This window comes from Onthophagus taurus, chromosome 1 (genome assembly GCF_036711975.1).
Source record: "Onthophagus taurus isolate NC chromosome 1, IU_Otau_3.0, whole genome shotgun sequence".
Taxonomy (NCBI): Eukaryota; Metazoa; Arthropoda; class Insecta; order Coleoptera; family Scarabaeidae; genus Onthophagus; species Onthophagus taurus.
Window position 1 is genome coordinate 21,435,931 of NC_091966.1, and position 24,105 is coordinate 21,460,035.

At 26.4% G+C, this 24,105-nt stretch overlaps 5 protein-coding genes across 5 annotated transcripts; 2 read left to right on the forward strand and 3 right to left on the reverse strand.

Moving 5' to 3' along the window:
• Positions 1-7,434: 7,434 nt before the first annotated feature.
• On the forward strand, positions 7,435-12,361 carry LOC139429499 (NADH-ubiquinone oxidoreductase chain 2-like; the record flags this gene model as incomplete). The annotated part of the gene is given in 2 exon segments (XM_071195270.1): positions 7,435-7,895; positions 10,030-12,361. Coding segments are annotated over 2 exon segments (816 nt in total), but the record flags the coding sequence as incomplete, so codon positions are not given.
• Positions 12,362-13,245: 884 nt separating this feature from the next.
• Positions 13,246-14,084, forward strand: LOC111425816 (ATP synthase subunit a-like). The gene is given in 1 exon segment (XM_023060077.2): positions 13,246-14,084. A coding segment is annotated over 1 exon segment (675 nt). The 5' UTR covers positions 13,246-13,396; the 3' UTR covers positions 14,072-14,084.
• A 1,661-nt stretch (positions 14,085-15,745) lies between these two features.
• LOC139430945 (NADH-ubiquinone oxidoreductase chain 5-like) lies at positions 15,746-16,620 on the reverse strand. Its single transcript, XM_071198456.1, is given in 1 exon segment — positions 15,746-16,620. A coding segment is annotated over 1 exon segment (849 nt). The 3' UTR covers positions 15,746-15,771.
• A 904-nt stretch (positions 16,621-17,524) lies between these two features.
• LOC111425805 (NADH-ubiquinone oxidoreductase chain 4-like) lies at positions 17,525-18,544 on the reverse strand. Its single transcript, XM_023060067.2, is given in 1 exon segment — positions 17,525-18,544. A coding segment is annotated over 1 exon segment (720 nt). The 3' UTR covers positions 17,525-17,824.
• Positions 18,545-21,026: 2,482 nt separating this feature from the next.
• On the reverse strand, positions 21,027-21,978 carry LOC111425784 (NADH-ubiquinone oxidoreductase chain 1-like). Its single transcript, XM_023060031.2, is given in 1 exon segment — positions 21,027-21,978. A coding segment is annotated over 1 exon segment (777 nt). The 5' UTR covers positions 21,945-21,978; the 3' UTR covers positions 21,027-21,167.
• Positions 21,979-24,105: the final 2,127 nt, after the last annotated feature.

Sequence of the window (24,105 nt, forward strand, 5' to 3'; positions counted from 1 at the left end):
AAAATGTGAACAAAACGTGATATTATGACGTTATACGCCGTTCTGAGACATGTTTGAACTTTCTATCACTTTTGGTTCCGATAATTCTGTTGACCATATTTGTGATATTCAGGCGCCAAATGACATGTTGGAGCATGTTGGAGATAAAAAACAAAATGTGCCCAAAACGTTATATTATGACGTTATACGCCGTTCTGAGACATGTTTGAACTTTCTATCACTTTTGGTTCCAATAATTCTGTTGACCATATTTGTGATATTCAGACGCCAAATGACATCTTTGAGCATGTTGGAGATAAAAAACAAAATGTGCCCAAAACGTTATATTATGACGTTATACGCCGTTCTGAGACATGTTTGAACATTCTATCACTTTTGCTTCCGATAATTCTGTTGACCATATTTGTGATATTCAGACGCCAAATGACATCTTTGAGCATGTTGGAGATAAAAAACAAAATGTGCCCAAAACGTTATATTATGACGTTATACGCCGTTCTGAGACATGTTTGAACTTTCTATCACTTTTGGTTCCGATAATTCTGTTGACCATATTTGTGATATTCAGGCGCCAAATGACATGTTGGAGCATGTTGGAGATAAAAAACAAAATGTGCCCAAAACGTGATATTATGACGTTATACGCCGTTCTGAGACATGTTTGAACTTTCTATCACTTTTGGTTCCGATAATTCTGTTGACCATATTTGTGATATTCAGACGCCAAATGACATCTTTGAGCATGTTGGAGATAAAAAACAAAATGTGCCCAAAACGTTATATTATGACGTTATACGCCGTTCTGAGACATGTTTGAACTTTCTATCACTTTTGGTTCCGATAATTCTGTTGACTATATTTTTGATATTCAGACGCCAAATGACATCTTTGAGCATGTTGGAGATAAAAAACAAAATTTATATTAATAAACAATATAAACAAACGTTATATTATGACGTTATACGCCGTTCTGAGACATGTTTGAACTTTCTATCACTTTTGGTTCCGATAATTCTGCTGACCATATTTGTGTTATTCAGGCGCCAAATGACATGATGAACCATGTTGGAGATAAAAAACGAAATGTGCCCAAAATGTGATATTATGACGTTATACGCCGTTCTGAGCCATGTTTGAACTTTCTATCACTTTTGGTTCCGATAATTCTGCTGACCATATTTGTGATATTTAGGAGCCAAATGACATGTTGAACCATGTTGGAGATAAAAAACAAAATGTGCCCAAAACGTAATATTATGACGTTATACGCCGTTCTGAGCCATGTTTGAACTTTCTATCACTTTTGGTTCCGATAATTCTGCTGACCATATTTGTGTTATTCAGTCGCCAAATGACATGTTGAACCATGTTGGAGATAAAAAATAAAATGTGCCCAAAACGTGATATTATGACGTTATACGCCGTTCTGAGCCATGTTTGAACTTTCTATCACTTTTGGTTCCGATAATTCTGCTGACCATATTTGTGATATTTAGGAGCCAAATGACATGTTGAACCATGTTGGAGATAAAAAACAAAATGTGCCCAAAACGTAATATTATGACGTTATACGCCGTTCTGAGCCATGTTTGAACTTTCTATCACTTTTGGTTCCGATAATTCTGCTGACCATATTTGTGTTATTCAGTCGCCAAATGACATGTTGAACCATGTTGGAGATAAAAAATAAAATGTGCCCAAAACGTGATATTATGACGTTATACGCCGTTCTGAGCCATGTTTGAACTTTCTATCACTTTTGGTTCCGTTAATTCTGCTGACCATATTTGTGTTATTCAGGCGCCAAATGACATGTTGAACCATGTTGGAGATAAAAAACAAAATGTGCCCAAAACGTGATATTATGACGTTATACGCCGTTCTGAGCCATGTTTGAACTTTCTATCACTTTTGGTTCCGATAATTCTGCTGACCATATTTGTGTTATTCAGGCGCCAAATGACATGATGAACCATGTTGGAGATAAAAAACAAAATATGCCCAAAACGTTATATTATGACGTTAGACGCCGTTCTGAGCCATGTTTGAACTTTCTATCACTTTTGGTTCCGATAATTCTGCTGACCATATTTGTGTTATTCAGGCGCCAAATGACATGATGAACCATGTTGGAGATAAAAAACAAAATATGCCCAAAACGTTATATTATGACGTTAGACGCCGTTCTGAGCCATGTTTGAACTTTCTATCACTTTTGGTTCCGATAATTCTGCTGACCATATTTGTGATATTTAGGAGCCAAATGACATGTTGAACCATGTTGGAGATAAAAAACAAAATGTGCCCAAAGCGTGATATTATGACGTTATACGCCGTTCTGAGCCATGTTTGAACTTTCTATCACTTTTGGTTCCGATAATTCTGCTGACCATATTTGTGATATTTAGGAGCCAAATGACATGTTGAACCATGTTGGAGATAAAAAACAAAATGTGCCCAAAACGTGATATTGTGACGTTATACGCCGTTCTGAGCCATGTTTGAACTTTCTATCACTTTTGGTTCCTATAATTCTGCTAACCATATTTGTGATATTCAGGCGCCAAATAACATGTTGGAGCAAGTCGGAGATAAAAAACAAAATGTGCCCAAAACGTGATATTATTACGTTATACGCCGTTCTGAGCCATGTTTGAACTTTCTATCACTTTTGGTTCCGATAATTCTGCTGACCATATTTGTGTTATTCAGGCGCCAAATGACATGTTGGAGCAAGTTGGAGATAAAAAACAAATTGTGCCCAAAACGTGATATTATGACGTTATACGCCGTTCTGAGCCATGTTTGAACTTTCTATCACTTTTGGTTCCGATAATTCTGCTGACCATATTTGTGATTTTTAGGAGCCAAATGACATGTTGAACCATGTTGGAGATAAAAAACAAAATGTGCCCAAAACGTGATATTATGACGTTATACGCCGTTCTGAGCCATGTTTGAACTTTCTATCACTTTTGGTTCCGATAATTCTGCTGACCATATTTGTGATATTCAGGTGCCAAATAACATGTTGGAGCAAGTCGGAGATAAAAAACAAAATGTGCCCAAAACGTGATATTATGACGTTATACGCCGTTCTGAGCCATGTTTGAACTTTCTATCACTTTTGGTTCCGATAATTCTGCTGACCATATTTGTGTTATTCAGGCGCCAAATGACATGATGAACCATGTTGGAGATAAAAAACAAAATGTGCCCAAAACGTAATATTATGACGTTATACGCCGTTCTACGCCATGTTTGAACTATCTATCACTTTTGGTTCCGATAATTCTGCTGACCATATTTGTGATATTTTGGAGCCAAATGACATGTTGAACCATGTTGGAGATAAAAAACAAAATGTGCCCAAAACGTGATATTATGACGTTATACGCCGTTCTGAGCCATGTTTGAACTTTCTATCACTTTTGGTTCCGATAATTCTGCTGACCATATTTGTGATATTTAGGAGCCAAATGACATGTTGAACCATGTTGGAGATAAAAAACAAAATGTGCCCAAAACGTGATATTATGACGTTATACGCCGTTCTGAGCCATGTTTGAACTTTCTATCACTTTTGGTTCCGATAATTCTGCTGACCATATTTGTGATATTCAGGTGCCAAATAACATGTTGGAGCAAGTCGGAGATAAAAAACAAAATGTGCCCAAAACGTGATATTATGACGTTATACGCCGTTCTGAGCCATGTTTGAACTTTCTATCACTTTTGGTTCCGATAATTCTGCTGACCATACTTGTGATATTCAGGTGCCAAATAACATGTTGGAGCAAGTCGGAGATAAAAAACAAAATGTGCCCAAAACGTGATATTATGACGTTATACGCCGTTCTGAGCCATGTTTGAACTTTCTATCACTTTTGGTTCCGATAATTCTGCTGACCATATTTGTGTTATTCAGTCGCCAAATGACATGTTGAACCATGTTGGAGATAAAAAATAAAATGTGCCCAAAACGTGATATTATGACGTTATACGCCGTTCTGAGCCATGTTTGAACTTTCTATCACTTTTGGTTCCGTTAATTCTGCTGACCATATTTGTGTTATTCAGGCGCCAAATGACATGTTGAACCATGTTTTAGATAAAAAACAAAATGTGCCCAAAACGTAATATTATGACGTTATACGCCGTTCTGAGCCATGTTTGAACTTTCTATCACTTTTGGTTCCGATAATTCTGCTGACCATATTTGTGTTATTCAGGCGCCAAATGACATGATGAACCATGTTGGAGATAAAAAACAAAATATGCCCAAAACGTTATATTATGACGTTAGACGCCGTTCTGAGCCATGTTTGAACTTTCTATCACTTTTGGTTCCGATAATTCTGCTGACCATATTTGTGATATTTAGGAGCCAAATGACATGTTGAACCATGTTGGAGATAAAAAACAAAATGTGCCCAAAGCGTGATATTATGACGTTATACGCCGTTCTGAGCCATGTTTGAACTTTCTATCACTTTTGGTTCCGGTAATTCTGTCGACCATATATGTGATATTCAGGGTCCAAATGAGATATTGGAGCATGTTGGAGATAAAAAACAAAATGTGCCCAAAACGTTATATTATGACGTTATACGCCGTTCTGAGACATGTTTGAACTTTCTATCACTTTTGGTTCCGATAATTCTGTTGACCATATTTGTGATATTCAGGCGCCAAATGACATCTTGGAACATGTTGGAGATAAAAAACAAAATGTGCCCAAAACGTGATATTATGACGTTATACGCCGTTATGAGCCATGTTTGAACTTTCTATCACTTTTGGTTCCGATAATTCTGTTGACCATATTTGTGATATTCAGGCGCCAAATGACATCTTGGAGCATGTTGGAGATAAAAAACAATATGTGCCCAAAACGTGATATTATGACGTTATATATATATATATATATATATATATATAATAAATTTATTATATATATATATATTTAAATATAATAAATTTATTATATATATATAAATAAATATAATAAATATATATATATATATATTAAATTTATTATATATATATAAAATAAATATAGCTATTATAATAAATTTATTATATATAAATATAAGAAATTTATTATATATATATAGATCATATAATGTTTCTTTTTCTTTTTCTAGTATCCATTTATTTTTTTATGTATAAAAATTTTAATTATTAATCCTCACATATTAGGTTAATATTATTAATTAATAATATTTATTAATTAATAAATTCTCCTTATATATATTCATTAAATATTTATTGAAAAAAAAAAAATTTTTTTTTTTTCATTTCTACACATTTTACCATAATACCAAAAATCAAAAAAAAAAAAAATCCGGAAAAAAAAATTTTTCAATTTTTACTGATACACATTTTTCCATAATACTAAAAATTAAAATTTCTAAATTTTTCATTTTTTTTTATTTTTAATTTAACTGAAAAATATAAATAAAAATTAAATTAAAGTAATTTATATTTAATTTTTTATAAATAAAATTTTAATTTTTATTATATATTTAAATATTTATATTAAAATTTAATTTAAATATAAAATAAATAAATTTTTTTTTTTTTTTTTTATTAACTTATTTATATATATATATATATATATATATATATAATAAATTTATTATATATAAATATAAGAAATTTATTATATATATATAGATCATATAATGTTTCTTTTTCTTTTTCTAGTATCCATTTATTTTTTTATGTATAAAAATTTTAATTATTAATCCTCACATATTAGGTTAATATTATTAATTAATAATATTTATTAATTAATAAATTCTCCTTATATATATTCATTAAATATTTATTGAAAAAAAAAAAAATTTTTTTTTTTTCATTTCTACACATTTTACCATAATACCAAAAATCAAAAAAAAAAAAAATCCGGAAAAAAAAATTTTTCAATTTTTACTGATACACATTTTTCCATAATACTAAAAATTAAAATTTCTAAATTTTTCATTTTTTTTTATTTTTAATTTAACTGAAAAATATAAATAAAAATTAAATTAAAGTAATTTATATTTAATTTTTTATAAATAAAATTTTAATTTTTATTATATATTTAAATATTTATATTAAAATTTAATTTAAATATAAAATAAATAAATTCCCCAACCCCCTCCCCATTAGAGTAATTTATATTAATAAAATCAAGTTAAATCCCCATTAACTTTATTTACCCAATATAAATTATTTTAATTTAATCTTTATTTATATTTTTCAGTTAAATTTAAATTTGATTTTATTACCTAACTGAAAACTTCCAATATAAGTAATAATATAAATTATTTTAGCTTTGATTTAATATAAAGAAGCTAAATTAGAGTAATTTATATTAATAAAATCAAGTTAAATCCCCATTAACTTTATTTACCCAATATAAATTATTTTAATTTAATCTTTATTTATATTTTTCAGTTAAATTTAAATTTGATTTTATTACCTAACTGAAAACTTCCAATACAAGTAATAATATAAATTATTTTAGCTTTGATTTAATATAAAGAAGCTAAATTAGAGTAATTTATATTAATAAAATCAAGTTAAATCCCCATTAACTTTATTTACCCAATATAAATTATTTTAATTTAATCTTTATTTATATTTTTCAGTTAAATTTAAATTTGATTTTATTACCTAACTGAAAACTTCCAATATAAGTAATAATATAAATTATTTTAGCTTTGATTTAATATAAAGAAGCTAAATTAGAGTAATTTATATTAATAAAATCAAGTTAAATCCCCATTAACTTTATTTACCCAATATAAATTATTTTAATTTAATCTTTATTTATATTTTTCAGTTAAATTTAAATTTGATTTTATTACCTAACTGAAAACTTCCAATATAAGTAATAATATAAATTATTTTAGCTTTGATTTAATATAAAGAAGCTAAATTAGAGTAATTTATATTAATAAAATCAAGTTAAATCCCCATTAACTTTATTTACCCAATATAAATTATTTTAATTTAATCTTTATTTATATTTTTCAGTTAAATTTAAATTTGATTTTATTACCTAACTGAAAACTTCCAATATAAGTAATAATATAAATTATTTTAGCTTTGATTTAATATAAAGAAGCTAAATTAGAGTAATTTATATTAATAAAATCAAGTTAATAAAAACTTAACTTAATTTTATTAACATAAATTATTCTAACTTTAATTTAATATAAAGAAACTAAATTAAAATTTAATTTCATTATTTTATTAAGAAAGTTAAATAATTATAGTAACAAAATAAATGAAGTGTCTGATAAAAGAATTATTTTGATAGAATAAAAAATGTAAATTAAATTTACCTTCATTAAAATTATAATTAATAGAATTAAACTATTTCTTTAAATATCAAAAATTTATGTACATCTTATACTAAACTATAAAAAGATAAGCTAATTAAACTACTGGGTTCATACCCCAATCATAAAGGTTCTAATCCTTTTCTTTTTAATCTCCCTACATAAAATTATTTTTATATTTACTTTAATATTTGGAACTATTATCTCTATTTCATCATATTCTTGAATAAGAATATGACTAGGATTAGAAATCAATCTCTTAGCCATTATTCCTTTAATAAGAAACACTAAAAATTCTATAGCTTCTGAAGCAGCAATAAAATATTTTATTACACAAACTCTTGCATCCATAATTCTATTAATATCTTTAATTATTATATCTATTAATTTTAACCCAATTATTGATTCTTCTTTAACTTTAATTTATACATCAGCTTTATTTATTAAAATAGGAGCTGCCCCATTTCATTTTTGATTTCCAGAAATTATTCAAGGATTATCATGAACTAATTCTTTTATTATACTTACATGACAAAAAATTGCCCCTATAACATTAATTTTTTTTTTTTTTTTTTTTTTTTTGCGCAGAGGAGGGAAAAATGCTTTTACGCACTCCGGCCTACTGTTGGCGCCTAAAGGTGTTCGTAAGGTGTGTTTCGGCCGGGAGTCTGGGACTCACAGTGTCTACCCAGTAAAAAACCCCCCTCTCTTCTCCGGTACCACCCTTCTGGGTATTTCTTCGGAGGGATCATCGTTTAGGACGTCGTCTTTGGTTTTAGCTCCACCGGGTGCCTCCACCCCCGTCCTCTTACTGTAGGTCTCTCACCGCGCTGTCATCTCGGTACATCACCATCCCGTTGCAGGTAAGTATTATAGAATACATCAAAAACTCCATTTACTTTTTGTTTCACACATTAACATAAAGACTTACGTCGCTAGGAGGGGGCTCTTCATCCTTGCGGGTTCCCCCTCCTCTATCCCATCCGGTGTCGTAGGGAGCATGTGTCCACCAAACAGGGTCGCGATGGGGGCTGTCATCGGGTATCCTCCGTCGCTGTCATCGGTGGTCGCATCGGTCTCAGGGAAGTATAGGGAACAAAATAAAAACAAAAGGTCCCTCACTCTTTTTGAAAGAACTCTTAATTTCAGACTTACGTGGCTGAGGAGGGGCCCTTGCACCCATAGGGTGACCCCTCCATCTACTCCTTCCCAATGGCCTCACCCAGGGTTGTGGTCACGGTGTATCATCGTCTCGATCCAGGTAAGCATTTTAAGAACACACAAGAATTACTCTTTAACTTTTTGTTTCAGATTTTAGCATTAGGACTTACGGCGCTAGGAGGGGGCTCTTCATCCATACGGGTTCCCCCTCCGCCACCTTCTTTTCGTCCACTGGTAACGAGGAGAGCATTCCGCCACCAACTTTCACTCTTCAGCTCGTACGGCAGCGTCCATTTCCCTTTTTTTGGTCTTTAGGACCGTGGCAATAAAGGTATTTATTTTGTCCCACGCTTCTTCTGTGCTCATCATCAGTGTGACGATAGTTTCTGGCGCTATGGGGCCCACGACACCTATCAATCTTTCCCTTAATTCCCCCCATCTTACACAGCGGAAAAAAGTGTGCTCGGCGTCGTCGGTAGCCGAGTCCGAATAAAGACACGCGGGGCTCCCTGTTTTGCCTATGGTATATAGGAACTTATTGAAGTAGCCGTGGCCGGAGAGGAATTGGGTAAGGAAGTAGTTGACCTCCCCGTAGCTTCTGTCTTTCCATGACGCGATGTCAGCTATTAAGCGCGCCGTCCATCGTCCCCTCGTCTCTCGATCCCATCTATGCTGCCACTCTTGGTGCGTTCGGGCCCTATTCCGGTCTCTTTCCTGAGCTCCTCCCTTCGAGGACCAGTTGCGTCTTCTTTCCAGGGCCATGAGGTCTATCGGGATTATGCCGGCCACCACGAGGACCGCCGGGCCAGACACGGTTCTGTAGGCGTTGGCAACTCGGAGTGCCCCCCTGCGCTGCACAGCCGCCAAGCGTCTCCACTTATCGTTGGTAATTGATTTTGACCATGCCTCGCTTCCGTATAGCATAATTGCATGGGCGGTCTCCATCAATATCCGGCGTTTTGTTGTCGTTGGACCACCAATGTTGGCCATTAACCGCGCCAGTGATGCTACAACTCCCGCGGCCCTGCCGCACACCAACTGAATCTGTTGCCCAAAGGTGACTTTGTTGTCTATAACGACTCCGAGGTATTTAACGGCCTTTCCAGCAGTGATTTCCGTATCGTTGATCGTAAGAGGGATTTGCACCGGGATCCTACGTCTCGTGAGGAGGACAATCTCGGTCTTTTCGGCTGCTAGTGTCAGTCCCCGATCAGACGTCCAGGAATGTATCCTTCGCATGACTCTGTTGATTTTTATTTGCAACTCACGCGGTTCTCTACCTAAAACGATGGCGGCGAGGTCGTCGGCGTATCCTACCAAATAGGCACCTTCTGGCATAGGCATCCTCAGTACCCCATCGTAAAAGATGTTCCACAAGACTGGGCCCAGGACGGAGCCCTGGGCCACGCCGCATGTCATCTTTCGGCTTTGTTTTCCTTCACTGGTATTATACACGATAGTTCTATCCCGCAAGTAGTCATCGAGCATTCTCATGAGATATTCCGGCGTAGAGAACATTAATTAGATATTCAAATTTTAATAATATTAATTTTCTTATATTTATCGTTATCATAAGAAGAATAATTAGAGGAATTATAGGAATAAACCAAACAAATATAAAAAAAATTTTAGCATACTCATCTATTAATCATATTAGATGAATATTAACATCCATATTATTTTTTGAAAAAATTTGAATATACTATTTCATTATTTATTCAATTATTTCATTAAATATTATTGTCATTCTAAAAAAATTAAACATTTCCCATATAAACCAACTATTCTCATCTTTAAATAATAATCCTTTAATTAAATTTTTCTTTATATTAAACTTTATATCCTTAGGAGGATTACCCCCATTTTTAGGATTTTTACCAAAATGATTAACAATCCAAATTTTAATTAAAATACAATTATTCTCCTTATCTTTTATTATTATTATCATAACATTAATTACTTTATTTTTCTATATACGAATTATTACTTTAGGAATAATTATAAATACAAATAATACTAATTTAAAAAATTCTTATATAAAACAATTTAATAATATCTATTTATTTAATTTTATTATTCTAATAAGACTTCTTTTAATCACAATTTCATTCAATATATTCTAAGGATTTAAGTTATAAACAAACTAGAAACCTTCAAAGTTTCAAAAAAAGAGAGGTTCTTTAAGCCTTAAAATTATAAATTTATCTTTAAATTTGCAATTTAATATCTCTTAATTAGACTATAAAGCTTATAAATAGTAAAAGAAATTATTTTTCGTAAATAAATTTACAATTTATCGCCTAAAACTCGGCCATTTTACTTTTTAATGAATAAATGATTATTTTCAACAAATCATAAAGATATTGGAACTTTATATTTTATATTTGGATCTTGAGCTGGAATAGTAGGAACTTCTTTAAGTCTTTTAATTCGAGCTGAATTAGGTAACCCGGGAACTTTAATTGGAGATGATCAAATTTATAATGTAATTGTCACAGCTCATGCTTTTATTATAATTTTTTTTATAGTAATACCTATTTTAATTGGAGGATTTGGTAATTGACTTGTACCTTTAATATTAGGAGCCCCCGATATAGCTTTCCCCCGAATAAATAATATAAGATTTTGATTATTACCCCCATCTTTAACCTTACTTTTAATAAGAAGAATAGTAGAAAGAGGGGCAGGAACAGGATGAACAGTTTATCCCCCCTTATCCTCAAATATTGCCCATGGAGGGGCCTCTGTAGATTTAGCAATTTTTAGACTACATTTGGCAGGAATTTCATCAATTTTAGGGGCTGTAAATTTTATTACTACTGTAATTAACATACGAACTACAGGAATAACTTTTGATCGAATACCTTTATTTGCTTGAGCTGTAGCTATTACAGCATTACTCCTTCTTCTTTCCTTACCAGTTTTAGCAGGAGCAATTACAATATTATTAACTGATCGAAATCTTAATACATCTTTTTTTGATCCTATCGGAGGTGGGGATCCAATTTTATATCAACATTTATTTTGATTTTTTGGTCATCCAGAAGTTTATATTTTAATTTTACCTGGGTTTGGAATAATTTCTCATATTATTAGACAAGAAAGAAGAAAAAAAGAAACATTTGGTACATTAGGAATAATTTATGCCATAATAGCTATTGGATTATTAGGATTTATTGTTTGAGCTCATCATATATTTACTGTAGGAATAGATGTAGATACACGGGCCTATTTTACATCAGCTACTATAATTATTGCTGTTCCTACGGGAATTAAAATTTTCAGTTGATTAGCAACTTTACATGGAGCTCAACTTAACTATTCTCCATCAACAATTTGATCTCTAGGATTCGTATTTTTATTTACTGTTGGAGGTTTGACAGGAGTTATTTTAGCTAATTCTTCAATTGATATTATCTTACATGATACATATTATGTTGTAGCTCACTTTCATTATGTTCTTTCTATAGGTGCAGTATTTGCAATTATAGCAGGTTTTGTTCACTGATACCCTTTATTTACTGGTTTAACTATAAATCAAAAATTTTTAAAAATTCAATTTTTAATTATATTTATTGGTGTTAATATAACTTTCTTTCCCCAACATTTCTTAGGATTAAGAGGTATACCTCGTCGATATTCTGATTATCCAGATGCTTACAGAACATGAAATATTATTTCATCTATTGGATCTTTAATTTCATTAATTAGAATTTTCTTATTTTTATTCATTATTTGAGAAAGATTTACATCTGTACGAAAATCTATTGGAACTTTAAATCTACCTACATCTATTGAATGAATACAAAAAATACCCCCAGCAGAACATAGATACGATGAATTACCTATTTTAACATCAAATTTCTAATATGGCAGAATAGTGCAATGAATTTAAGCTTCATATATAAAGTTAAACCTTTTTTTAGAAATAGCTACTTGAAAAAGAATTACTTTACAAGATGCTGCCTCACCACTAATAGAACAACTAATTATATTCCATAATCATGCATTATTAATTTTATTAATGATTACAGTTATAGTTGGTTATCTAATAAGAACTTTATTTTTTAACAAATTTAATTATCGATTTCTATTAGAAAATCAAATAATTGAAATCATTTGAACTATTGCTCCTGCTGTAACATTAATTTTTATTGCTTTACCCTCTTTACAACTTTTATATCTATTAGACGAAATTAATAACCCAATAATTTCCCTAAAATCAATTGGACATCAATGATACTGATCCTATGAATATTCTGATTTCAAAAAATTAGAATTTGATTCTTATATAATCCCTATTAATGAAATAAAATTAAATAGATTTCGATTATTAGATGTTGATAATCGAACAATTTTACCTTACAATTCTCAAATTCGTATACTAATTACAGCCGCAGATGTAATTCACTCCTGAACTATTCCAGCTTTAAGAGTAAAAATTGATGCTACACCTGGTCGATTAAATCAAATTAGATTTTTAATAAATCGAACAGGATTATTTTTTGGTCAATGTTCTGAAATTTGTGGAGCAAATCATAGATTTATGCCTATTGTTGTAGAAAGAATTCCTATAAAATATTTTATTAAATGAATAAATTCTAATAATTCATTAGATGACTGAAACGCAAGTATTGGTCTCTTAAACCATATAATAGTAAATTAGCAATTACTTCTAATGAAAAATTTAGTTAAATTTATAACATTAGTTTGTCAAACTAAAATAATTTCTATTAGAAATAATTTTTAATTCCACAAATAGCCCCATTAAGTTGATTAACCCTAATGATTTATTTTTCCTTAATTTTCATAATTTTTAATACTATAAACTATTATTCATTTAATTATAATATTAAATTTTTCTCTTTTAAAAAAAAAAAAAATAATTTAAATTGAAAATGATAACAAATTTATTTTCTTCTTTTGATCCAGGAACTTATCTAAGAACATCTTTAAATTGAATAAGAACATTTTTAGGATTACTATTTTTACCTTCTATATTCTGACTAATTCCTTCACGTTATAGATATTTATGAAATAAAATTATTATTACTCTTCATAATGAATTTAAAATTTTATTAGGAAATAATTCTATCAAAGGAAGAACACTAATCTTTATTTCTATTTTTTCTATAATCATATTTAATAATTTTTTAGGATTATTCCCATATATTTTTACTAGATCTAGTCATATAGTAATAACTCTTACTCTAGCTTTACCAATATGATTAAGTTTTATAATTTATGGATGAATTAATAATACTATACATATATTTGCTCATTTAGTTCCCCAAGGAACTCCCCCTGTTTTAATACCTTTTATAGTTTGTATTGAAACTATTAGTAATATTATTCGACCAGGAACTTTAGCTGTCCGATTAGCAGCTAATATAATTGCTGGACACTTATTATTAACACTTTTAGGTAATACAGGATCTTCATTAAATTTTATTTTAATTAATTTTTTAATTATTACTCAATTTTTATTACTTTTACTTGAATCAGCAGTTTCAATTATTCAATCATATGTTTTTGCTGTATTAACAACTCTTTACTCTAGAGAAGTAAATTAAATAATTTATTATATGTCAAAAAAAAATCATCCATTTCATTTAGTAGATGTTAGACCTTGACCTTTAATAGGAGCTCTAGGAGCTATAATTACTATAATTGGTATTATTAAATGATTCCATTTCTTTAATAATAATTTATTTCTATTAGGAACATTAATTACAATTATAATTATATTCCAATGATGACGTGATATTGTTCGGGAAGGAACTTTCCAAGGTTTACATACTTATATCGTAACTATAGGACTTCGATGAGGAATAATTTTATTTATTACATCAGAAATTTTTTTTTTATTTCATTTTTTTGAGGATTTTTCCACAGAAGTCTATCTCCTTCTATTGAAATTGGTATAATATGACCCCCTAAAGGAATCATACCCTTTAATCCCTTACAAATTCCTCTTTTAAATACTTTAATTTTATTAACTTCAGGCCTTACAGTAACATGAGCTCATCATAGATTAATTGAAAATAATTATAATCAAGCTCTACAAAGTTTAATTTTAACTGTAATTTTAGGAATTTATTTTACAATCTTACAAGCTTATGAATATATCGAAGCTCCTTTCACTATTGCTGATAGAGTTTATGGATCTTCATTTTTCATAGCTACAGGATTTCATGGAATTCATGTAATTATTGGAACAACATTCCTACTAACTTGTTTAATTCGTCATTATTTTAACCATTTTTCCTGTATTCATCACTTTGGATTCGAAGCAGCTGCATGATACTGACATTTTGTAGACGTAGTCTGACTATTTCTATATATTTCTATTTACTGATGAGGTAGATAATTCCTTATAAATTTATATAGTATAATAATTATAATTGATTTCCAATCAAAAGATCTAATAAAATTTAGTATAAATAATTAAAATAATTTTTTTCATAAGATCAATAATTTTTATTATTTGCAATATTTTAATTATTCTTTCTTCTATTATTTCAAAAAAAAGTTTTTTTGACCGAGAAAAAAGATCCCCATTTGAATGTGGATTTGACCCTAAAAGATCAGCTCGAACCCCATTTTCATTACATTTTTTTTTAATTGCAGTAATTTTCTTAATTTTTGATGTTGAAATTACATTATTAATTCCTATTATTATAACTTTAAAAATTTCTAATATAATTAATTTTAATTTCATTATTTTTTTTTTTATTTTTATTCTTTTATTTGGACTTTATTATGAATGAAATCAAGGAGCTTTAACTTGAACAAAATAATCTTTAGGGTAATAGTTAATTATAACATTTAATTTGCATTTAAAAAGTATTGATAATTTAAATCAATTTACCTTATTTATAATTAAATAAGAAACAAAATATTGTATTTAGTTTCGACCTAAAATTTTGATGAAAAATATCATCCTTATTTAAATTAAATTTTAATATAAATATTTTAAATTAATTGAAGCCAAATTAGAGGCATATCACTGTTAATGATAACATTGGATTATATCCCAATTAAAAAGATAGGGAACTCAAGAATAAGCTTCTAACTTAATTCTTTAGCAGTGAAAATCTGTTAATATCTTTAAAAAAAATTTATTAGTTTAATAAAAACATTACATTTTCAATGTAAAAATAAATTAATTTATTTATAAATTACTTAAAAATAAAAATTATTACCCTAATATCTTCAATATTATACTCTTATTTAAGCTATTTAAGTAAATTAATATTATTAAAAATATAATTCACATAATAGTTAATAATAAAAAAATTTTTAAATTATTATTATGTAAAAATTGCATATATATAGATATATTTTTAATATTTAAATAAATATTTTGAGCTCCCAAAAATTCAGATCAACCTTGATCAATATTTTTATAAATTTGATTTCCCATAATTAAAGGATAAAAATTAACACCAAAAGTTCTTAAATAAGGTATATTTCATATTGAAGAAAAAAATAAACTTCTATTTAAATTATTTAAAGAATTTAAAGAATAATTCAATTTTAATTTAGAAAATTCATATCCTAAAAATATTCCCATTAAAATAACAAATACAACTATTATCTTTATTAAAAAAGATAAACAAATAAAATATGGGATTGGAAATATTAACCATATTAATATTCTACCGCCAAAAATCACAAATATAATTAAACCAGATATTCCTTTTAATATGATAAAATTATTATTATCAGAAATTAAATGTAAAGAAAAATGATTAAAATTTCCAATAATTACATAATAAATTAAACGAAAAGTATAAGAAACAGTTAACCCTGTAGAAATAAAAAAAATTAAATAAATATAAATATTTAAATAATTTATTGAAACAACTTCTAAAATTAAATCCTTAGAATAAAATCCTGATAAAAATGGCAATCCACACAAAGCTATATTAGAAATAATGAAAAAAGAACATGTTAAAGGTATTAAATTAATCAAATTTCCTATAAAACGAATATCCTGACAATTTCTTAAATTATGAATTATACATCCCCCACATATAAATAACAATGCCTTAAATAATGCATGAGTTAATAAATGAAAAAAAGCCAATTTATATTCCCCTAAAGATAAAATACTCATTATTAATCCTAATTGACTTAAAGTTGATAAAGCAATAATTTTTTTTAAATCAAACTCATAATTAGCCCCTAATCCTGCTATAAATATTGTTATTCTTCCAATAAATAATATAAATATTATACAATTATAATTTAATGATATATTAAAACGAATTAATAAATAAACCCCCGCAGTTACTAATGTAGAAGAATGAACTAATGAAGAAACTGGAGTAGGGGCAGCTATCGCAGCAGGTAACCAAGAAGAAAATGGAATTTGAGCTGATTTAGTTATAGCTGCAATTATTACAAATAAACCAATAATAAAAATTTCATCTCTTTTTATATAATCAACATAAAAATAATAATTAAATCCCCCATAATTTAATATTCAAGCAATTGATAATAATAAAAATACATCCCCAATTCGATTACTTAATGCTGTAATTATCCCTGCATTATAAGATTTTACATTTTGATAATAAATTACTAAACAATAAGAAACTAATCCTAATCCATCTCATCCTAGTAAAATTCTAATTAAATTTGGACTAATAATTAACAATATTATTGATAAAACAAATATACAAACTAATATAATAAAACGATTAATATTTAAATCACCTTCTATATATCTATTTCTATAATAAATTACTATAGAAGAAATAAATAAAACAAATCTTATAAATAATAAAGATATTCAATCTAATAATAAAGTTATTAAAATTTGACAAGAATTAATATTAATTAATTGAAATTCTAATATCAATCTATAATCTAATACTATAAAATTTAATCTTAAAAAAAAAAATAAAATTCTAATTAATAAAAAAAATACATAATAAATTAAACAAATTGAAATTATTTAAAACAAATAATTTGTATCTTTGACACCACAAATCAAAATTTTTAATAAACTATTTAAATTAAATTCATAAACAAAAAATTTCTCTTTTTAAAATTAAAATATTTAAAGGTAATCAATGCAACATTAATAATAAATATTCTCGTACTATACCAGTAAAAAAAGAAAATAAACCTGAATACACTATCCCATGTTGAGTATAAGAATATAAATATAAAGAATAAACAGCTCTAAAGAAAGATAAAAATATTAATATTAATATTCTTAATCTATTTCATCTAACTAATCTATTAATTAATATAATTTCTCCTAATAAATTTAATGAAGGGGGGGCTGCTATATTTGATCTTCTTAATAAAAATCACCATAATCTTATTCTAGGAATCAAATTAATTATTCCTTTATTTAAATATATTCTTCGTCTAGAAAATCGTTCATAATTAATATTTGCTAAACAAAATAATCCTGATGAACATAAACCATGAGCTAATATTATTACTAAAGCCCCACATATGCCTCAATAAGTTAAAGTTATAATTCCCCCCAATACCATACCTATATGAGCCACTGAAGAATAAGCAATTAAAGATTTAATATCAATTTGACGAATACAAATTAAAGAAACTAATAACCCCCCATATAATCTAATTAAAATAAATATAATATTAATTTTTACACCAATTCTTAAAAAAATTGATATTAAACGTATTAACCCATACCCCCCTAATTTTAATAAAACACCTGCTAAAATTATTGAACCAGAAACAGGAGCTTCAACATGAGCCTTAGGTAATCATAAATGAACTAAATATATTGGTATTTTAACAAAAAAAGCCATATTCATACATATATATATATAAATATTTCTAACTATATTTCTTATAAAATAGAAATCTAAATTAAAAAATTTCTCATAATAATAAAAAATAGAAATTATTATAGGTAAAGATACTAACAAAGTATAAAATAATAAATAAATTCCCGCCTGTAATCGTTCAGGTTGATACCCCCAACCTACAATTAAAATTAATGTAGGAATTAATCTTATTTCAAAAAATAAATAAAATAAAAATAAATTCATAGAAGAAAAAGCTATATATAAAAAAAATATTAAACATAATAATACAAAAAAAAATATATTTATAAAATAATTTTTATAATTTAATGACTCTCTAGCTATAATTATTAAAATACAAATTCATAAACTTAATAAAATTATACAATATGATAGTAAATCACAACCTAAAAAATATCTTAAATTTTTAAATAAATAATTATAACTATTAACAAATATAAATAAAAAAAATATTAAAAAATATATACATTGATTTAATCAAAATCTTTTCAATTTAAAACTCATAGGGATCATAAAAATTATTATTAAACTAAATTTTATCATAAAATTCTAAATGTATTAAAATAATCATTTCCATGTGTACGAACTATAGAAACTAAAATCCCTAATCCCAAAGCACCCTCACATACTCTTATAGTTAAAAAAACTATTCTAAAAAAATATTCATAATAAAAAAATGATAAATAAATAAATAAATTAAAAAATAAACTTAAAATAATAAATTCTAATCTTAATAATATTAATAATAAATGTTTACGTTTAATTACAAATGAAATTAAACCTGAAAAATATATAAATACTGAAAAATATAAATAAAAAATTAACATTAAGTTTTAATAATTTATAAAAAATATTGGTCTTGTAAATCAAAAAAAAGAATTTTTTCTTTTAAAACTTCAGAAAAAGAAAACTTATATTTCCATCTTTAATCTCCAAAATTAAAATTTTATTTAAACTATTTTCTGTTCTGATATTTTAACTATAATAATATTAATAATTACTTTATCTTCATTAATTATATGAATTAAACACCCATTAACTATAGGAATAATTCTTTTAATTCAAACTATTAACTTATCTTTATATATAGGATATTTAAATCTTAACTATTGATATTCTTATATTTTATTTTTAATTATAATTGGAGGTATATTAGTACTTTTTATTTATATAACTAGAGTAGCATCTAATGAAAAATTTTCCCCTTCAATCAAATTATTTATATTTATTATACTAATAATATTTATATTTCTAAATTTATTTATTTTAATCGATCCTTTTTATCTTACTATTAATAATAATTATGTAAATTTAGAATATAATAATCTTAATCTATCTTTAAATAAATATTTTAATTTTCCTAACTTAATAATTATATTAATATTAATTATATATCTATTAATTAGACTTTTTGCTATCGTAAAAATTACAAGATTCAAAAAAGGATCATTACGATCCCAATTAAAATAAATAATGATAACTCCTATACGAAAAATATCTCCTATATTAAAAATTATTAATAATTCTTTAATTGATTTACCTTCTCCTTCTAACATTTCAGCTTGATGAAATTTTGGATCTTTATTAGGATTATGTTTAGGAATCCAAATTATTACCGGAATTTTTTTAGCTATACACTACACATCTAATGTAGATTTAGCATTTAATAGAGTAATTCATATTTGTCGAGATGTAAATTATGGGTGATTAATTCGAACTTTACATGCTAATGGGGCAAGATTCTTTTTTATTTGTTTATATATACACGTAGGACGAGGTATGTACTATGGTTCATACAACTTACATATAACTTGAACAATTGGAGTATTAATTTTATTTCTTGTAATAGCAACAGCCTTTTTAGGATATGTTTTACCCTGAGGACAAATATCTTTTTGAGGTGCTACAGTAATTACTAATTTAGTTTCAGCTATTCCTTATATAGGTAATATAATTGTTCAATGACTTTGAGGAGGATTTGCCGTTGATAACGCTACTTTAACTCGATTTTTTGCCTTACACTTTCTTCTTCCTTTTATTGTAGCCGCTATAATCATAATTCATTTACTTTTTCTTCATCAAACAGGATCTAATAATCCTTTAGGAACTAATAGAAATATTGATAAATCACCTTTCCATCCCTATTTTTCTTTAAAGGATTCTGTTGGATTCATTACTATAACTATAATTTTAATATTATTAGTTTTAATTAATCCTTATATATTAGGAGATCCAGATAATTTCTCCCCAGCTAATCCTCTAGTAACCCCAATTCATATTCAACCAGAATGATATTTTCTATTTGCTTATGCAATTTTACGATCTATTCCTAATAAATTAGGAGGAGTAATTGCTCTAGTATTATCAATTGCTATTCTATTTATTATACCTATCATTAATAAAAAAAAATACAAAGAACTCAATTTTATCCAATTAATAAAATTTTATTTTGAACATTTTTGAATATTGTAATTCTTTTAACCTGAATTGGAGCACGACCTGTTGAAGATCCTTATATTATAATTGGACAAATTTTAACAATTACCTACTTTTTATATTTTATAATAAATAGAATAATATCTATACTTTGAGATTCTATTATATTCAAAAATTAAACTAAATTAATGAACTTGTTATAAGTGTATATTTTGAAAATATAAAAAAGAAGTCAATCCTTCTATTAATTTATTATACTAAATTTTATTCACTATAATAATAAGGAAAATAAAAATAATTTTAAACCTATAAAAAATATCAGATAATTTAAAGAAACAGGTAAAAATCCCTTTCAACATAAATATATTAATTTATCATACCGATATCGAGGTAATGTCCCTCGAACCCATACTCATAAAAAAGATATAAATACTAATTTTAAAAAAAAAAAAAATCTTATTAAATTAGCACCTAAAAATAAAACTACACATAATAATCTTATAAATAAAATTCTTGAATATTCAGCTAAAAAAATTAAAGCAAATCCACCTCTTCTATATTCAACATTAAATCCAGATACTAATTCGGATTCCCCTTCAGCAAAATCAAATGGTGTACGATTTGTTTCAGCTAATCTTGAAACAAACCATATCATACATAAAGGATAACATAAAAATAAAAATCATATAAATTCTTGATATTTCATAAAATCAATTAAATTTAATCTAGAAATTAAAAGTAAAAAAGATAATAAAATTAAAAATAATCTAACTTCATAAGAAATAGTTTGAGCAACAGCACGTAATCCCCCTAACAATGAATAATTTGAATTTGACGATCAACCTGCTATCATAATTGTATAAACACCTAATCTAGAACAACATAAAAAATACAAAATACCCAAATTAAATCTAAATAAAAATGTCATAAAAGGAACACACAATCATAACATTAAAGATAGAAATAATCTTATTACCGGAGATAAATAATAAATAAAAAAATTAGCTATATAAGGAAATGTTTGTTCCTTAGTAAATAATTTAATCCCATCTCTAAAAGGCTGCAAAATTCCCATAAATCCAACCTTATTAGGGCCCTTACGAATTTGAATATAACCTAAAACTTTACGTTCTATTAAAGTCAAAAAAGCTAATCCAACTAAGACTATAACTACTATAATTAATACCATAACCAACCTTAAAATTAAATCTAAAATAAATATTATTACTTGTATATATTATTATACATAATTAAATTCTAAATTTAAAACACTATTCTGCCAAAGTAATTAATATTAATAATATTCCTAAATTAATAATTATTATAAATATTTGATCCTTTCGTACTAAAATATTTTTATTTTTTAAAGATAGAAACCAACCTGGCTTACACCGGTTTAAACTCAGATCATGTAAAATTTTAAAGGTCGAACAGACCTAACAATTTTAGCTTCTACACCAAAAGTTAATTTTAATCCAACATCGAGGTCGCAAACTTTTTTTTCGATAAGAACTCTCAAAAAAAATTACGCTGTTATCCCTAAGGTAATTTAATCTTATAATCATAAATAATGGATCACTTAATCATAAATCAATGATTTATTATTAAAAAAAGTTTATTAAATTTTTTAGTCACCCCAACTAAATACTTTTAATTAAATTTTAAAATTAAATTCTTAAACTAAAAAAAATAACAAAAATATTAAACTCTATAGGGTCTTCTCGTCTTTTAAAAATATTTAAGCTTTTTTACTTAAAAATAAAATTCTAATTAAATTTAAATCGAGACAGTTTTTTTCTCGTTCGACCTTTCATTCCAGTTCTCAATTAAAAAACTAATTATTATGCTACCTTTGCACGATCAAATTATCGCGGCCATTTAATAAATTCTATCATAGGGCAGGTCAGACTTTAAATTATAATCAAAAAGACATGTTTTTAATAAACAGGCGGAAAAAAAATTTGCCGAGTTCCTTAACTTAACCTTTCAAAAATAAAATTTTCCAACATTAAATTATACTAATTTTATCATTATTACATTAATTATAATATTAAATTAATAATTTTAATAAAAAATTTAAAATATTATAAAAATTAAATTTAATATAAAATTTGTTATAACACACTAAATTATTAAATACTTCCACTCCTATAAATTTTATACTTTAAATATTTATTTTTAAACTATTTATTTTAAAGCTTATCCCTTAAAATATTAACTATTATTTTTATTTAAATAATTAATTATAAAAATAAAAAATAATAACTGAATTAAATTCATTTCTTAAAAAACTAGATAAATTTAAAAACGAATAACGTTTCATTTCCAAAAAATTATTTTAAATATTTATTTCACAATAAAATATATAATTTCTTAGCTCTTTTAAATTCGAGAAAATTATAATATATAATTTTTATTTAATAAACCCTGATACACAAGGTACAATAAATTAAATTTTCTTTTAAAAATATAAATTTTTCAAAACCTATTTAAATATTCTATCTCTATACTAATAAACTATAATTATAAATAATTTTATCTAAGTAAATAAAAAAAAAAAATTATTTTTATTAAAAATTAAATTAAAAATTAAATTAAAAAATAAATTTATATACTCAAATTAAATTGATTTACACAATTAACTTTTTAATGTAAATAAAATACTTTATCACAAGCTCTAATTTGAACAAACTAGGTACACCTTCCGGTACACCCACTATGTTACGACTTATTTCAATTTAATTTTCAATGAAAGCGACGGGCGATATGTACATATTTTAGAGCCAAAATCATTAATTTTAAATAAAATTAATTACCTTCAAATCCAATTTCAATAAATATTTTAAATACTATATCCATTTAAATAAATTTATTGTAACCCATCTCTCCTTAATTATAAGCTACATCTTGATCTGATTTCCTTTATTATATTTTAAATCATGAATATTCATTCTTTTTAAAGATATTCAAACTACGACGATATATAAACTATTAAATTAAGTAAAATTAATCGTGGAATATCAATTACAGGACAGGTTCCTCTGAAAGGACTAAAATACCGCCAAATTCTTTAAATTTCAAGACAATAACTATTACTCCCCTAACATTAAATATTTACATTCCTTATAATAGGGTATCTAATCCTAGTTTAATATTAGAATTTCATAACTTCATAATCTTTATATTAACTTTATTTAAATTTATAATTTCACCTAATAAATTTAATTGTAAATTAATAATAAACTTATTTATTATTATTAAATAAAATTTAATTATATCATCTGTTTAACCGCGATTGCTGGCACAAATTTTATCAATATTATTATATATTCCTATATCAAAATTTCTTT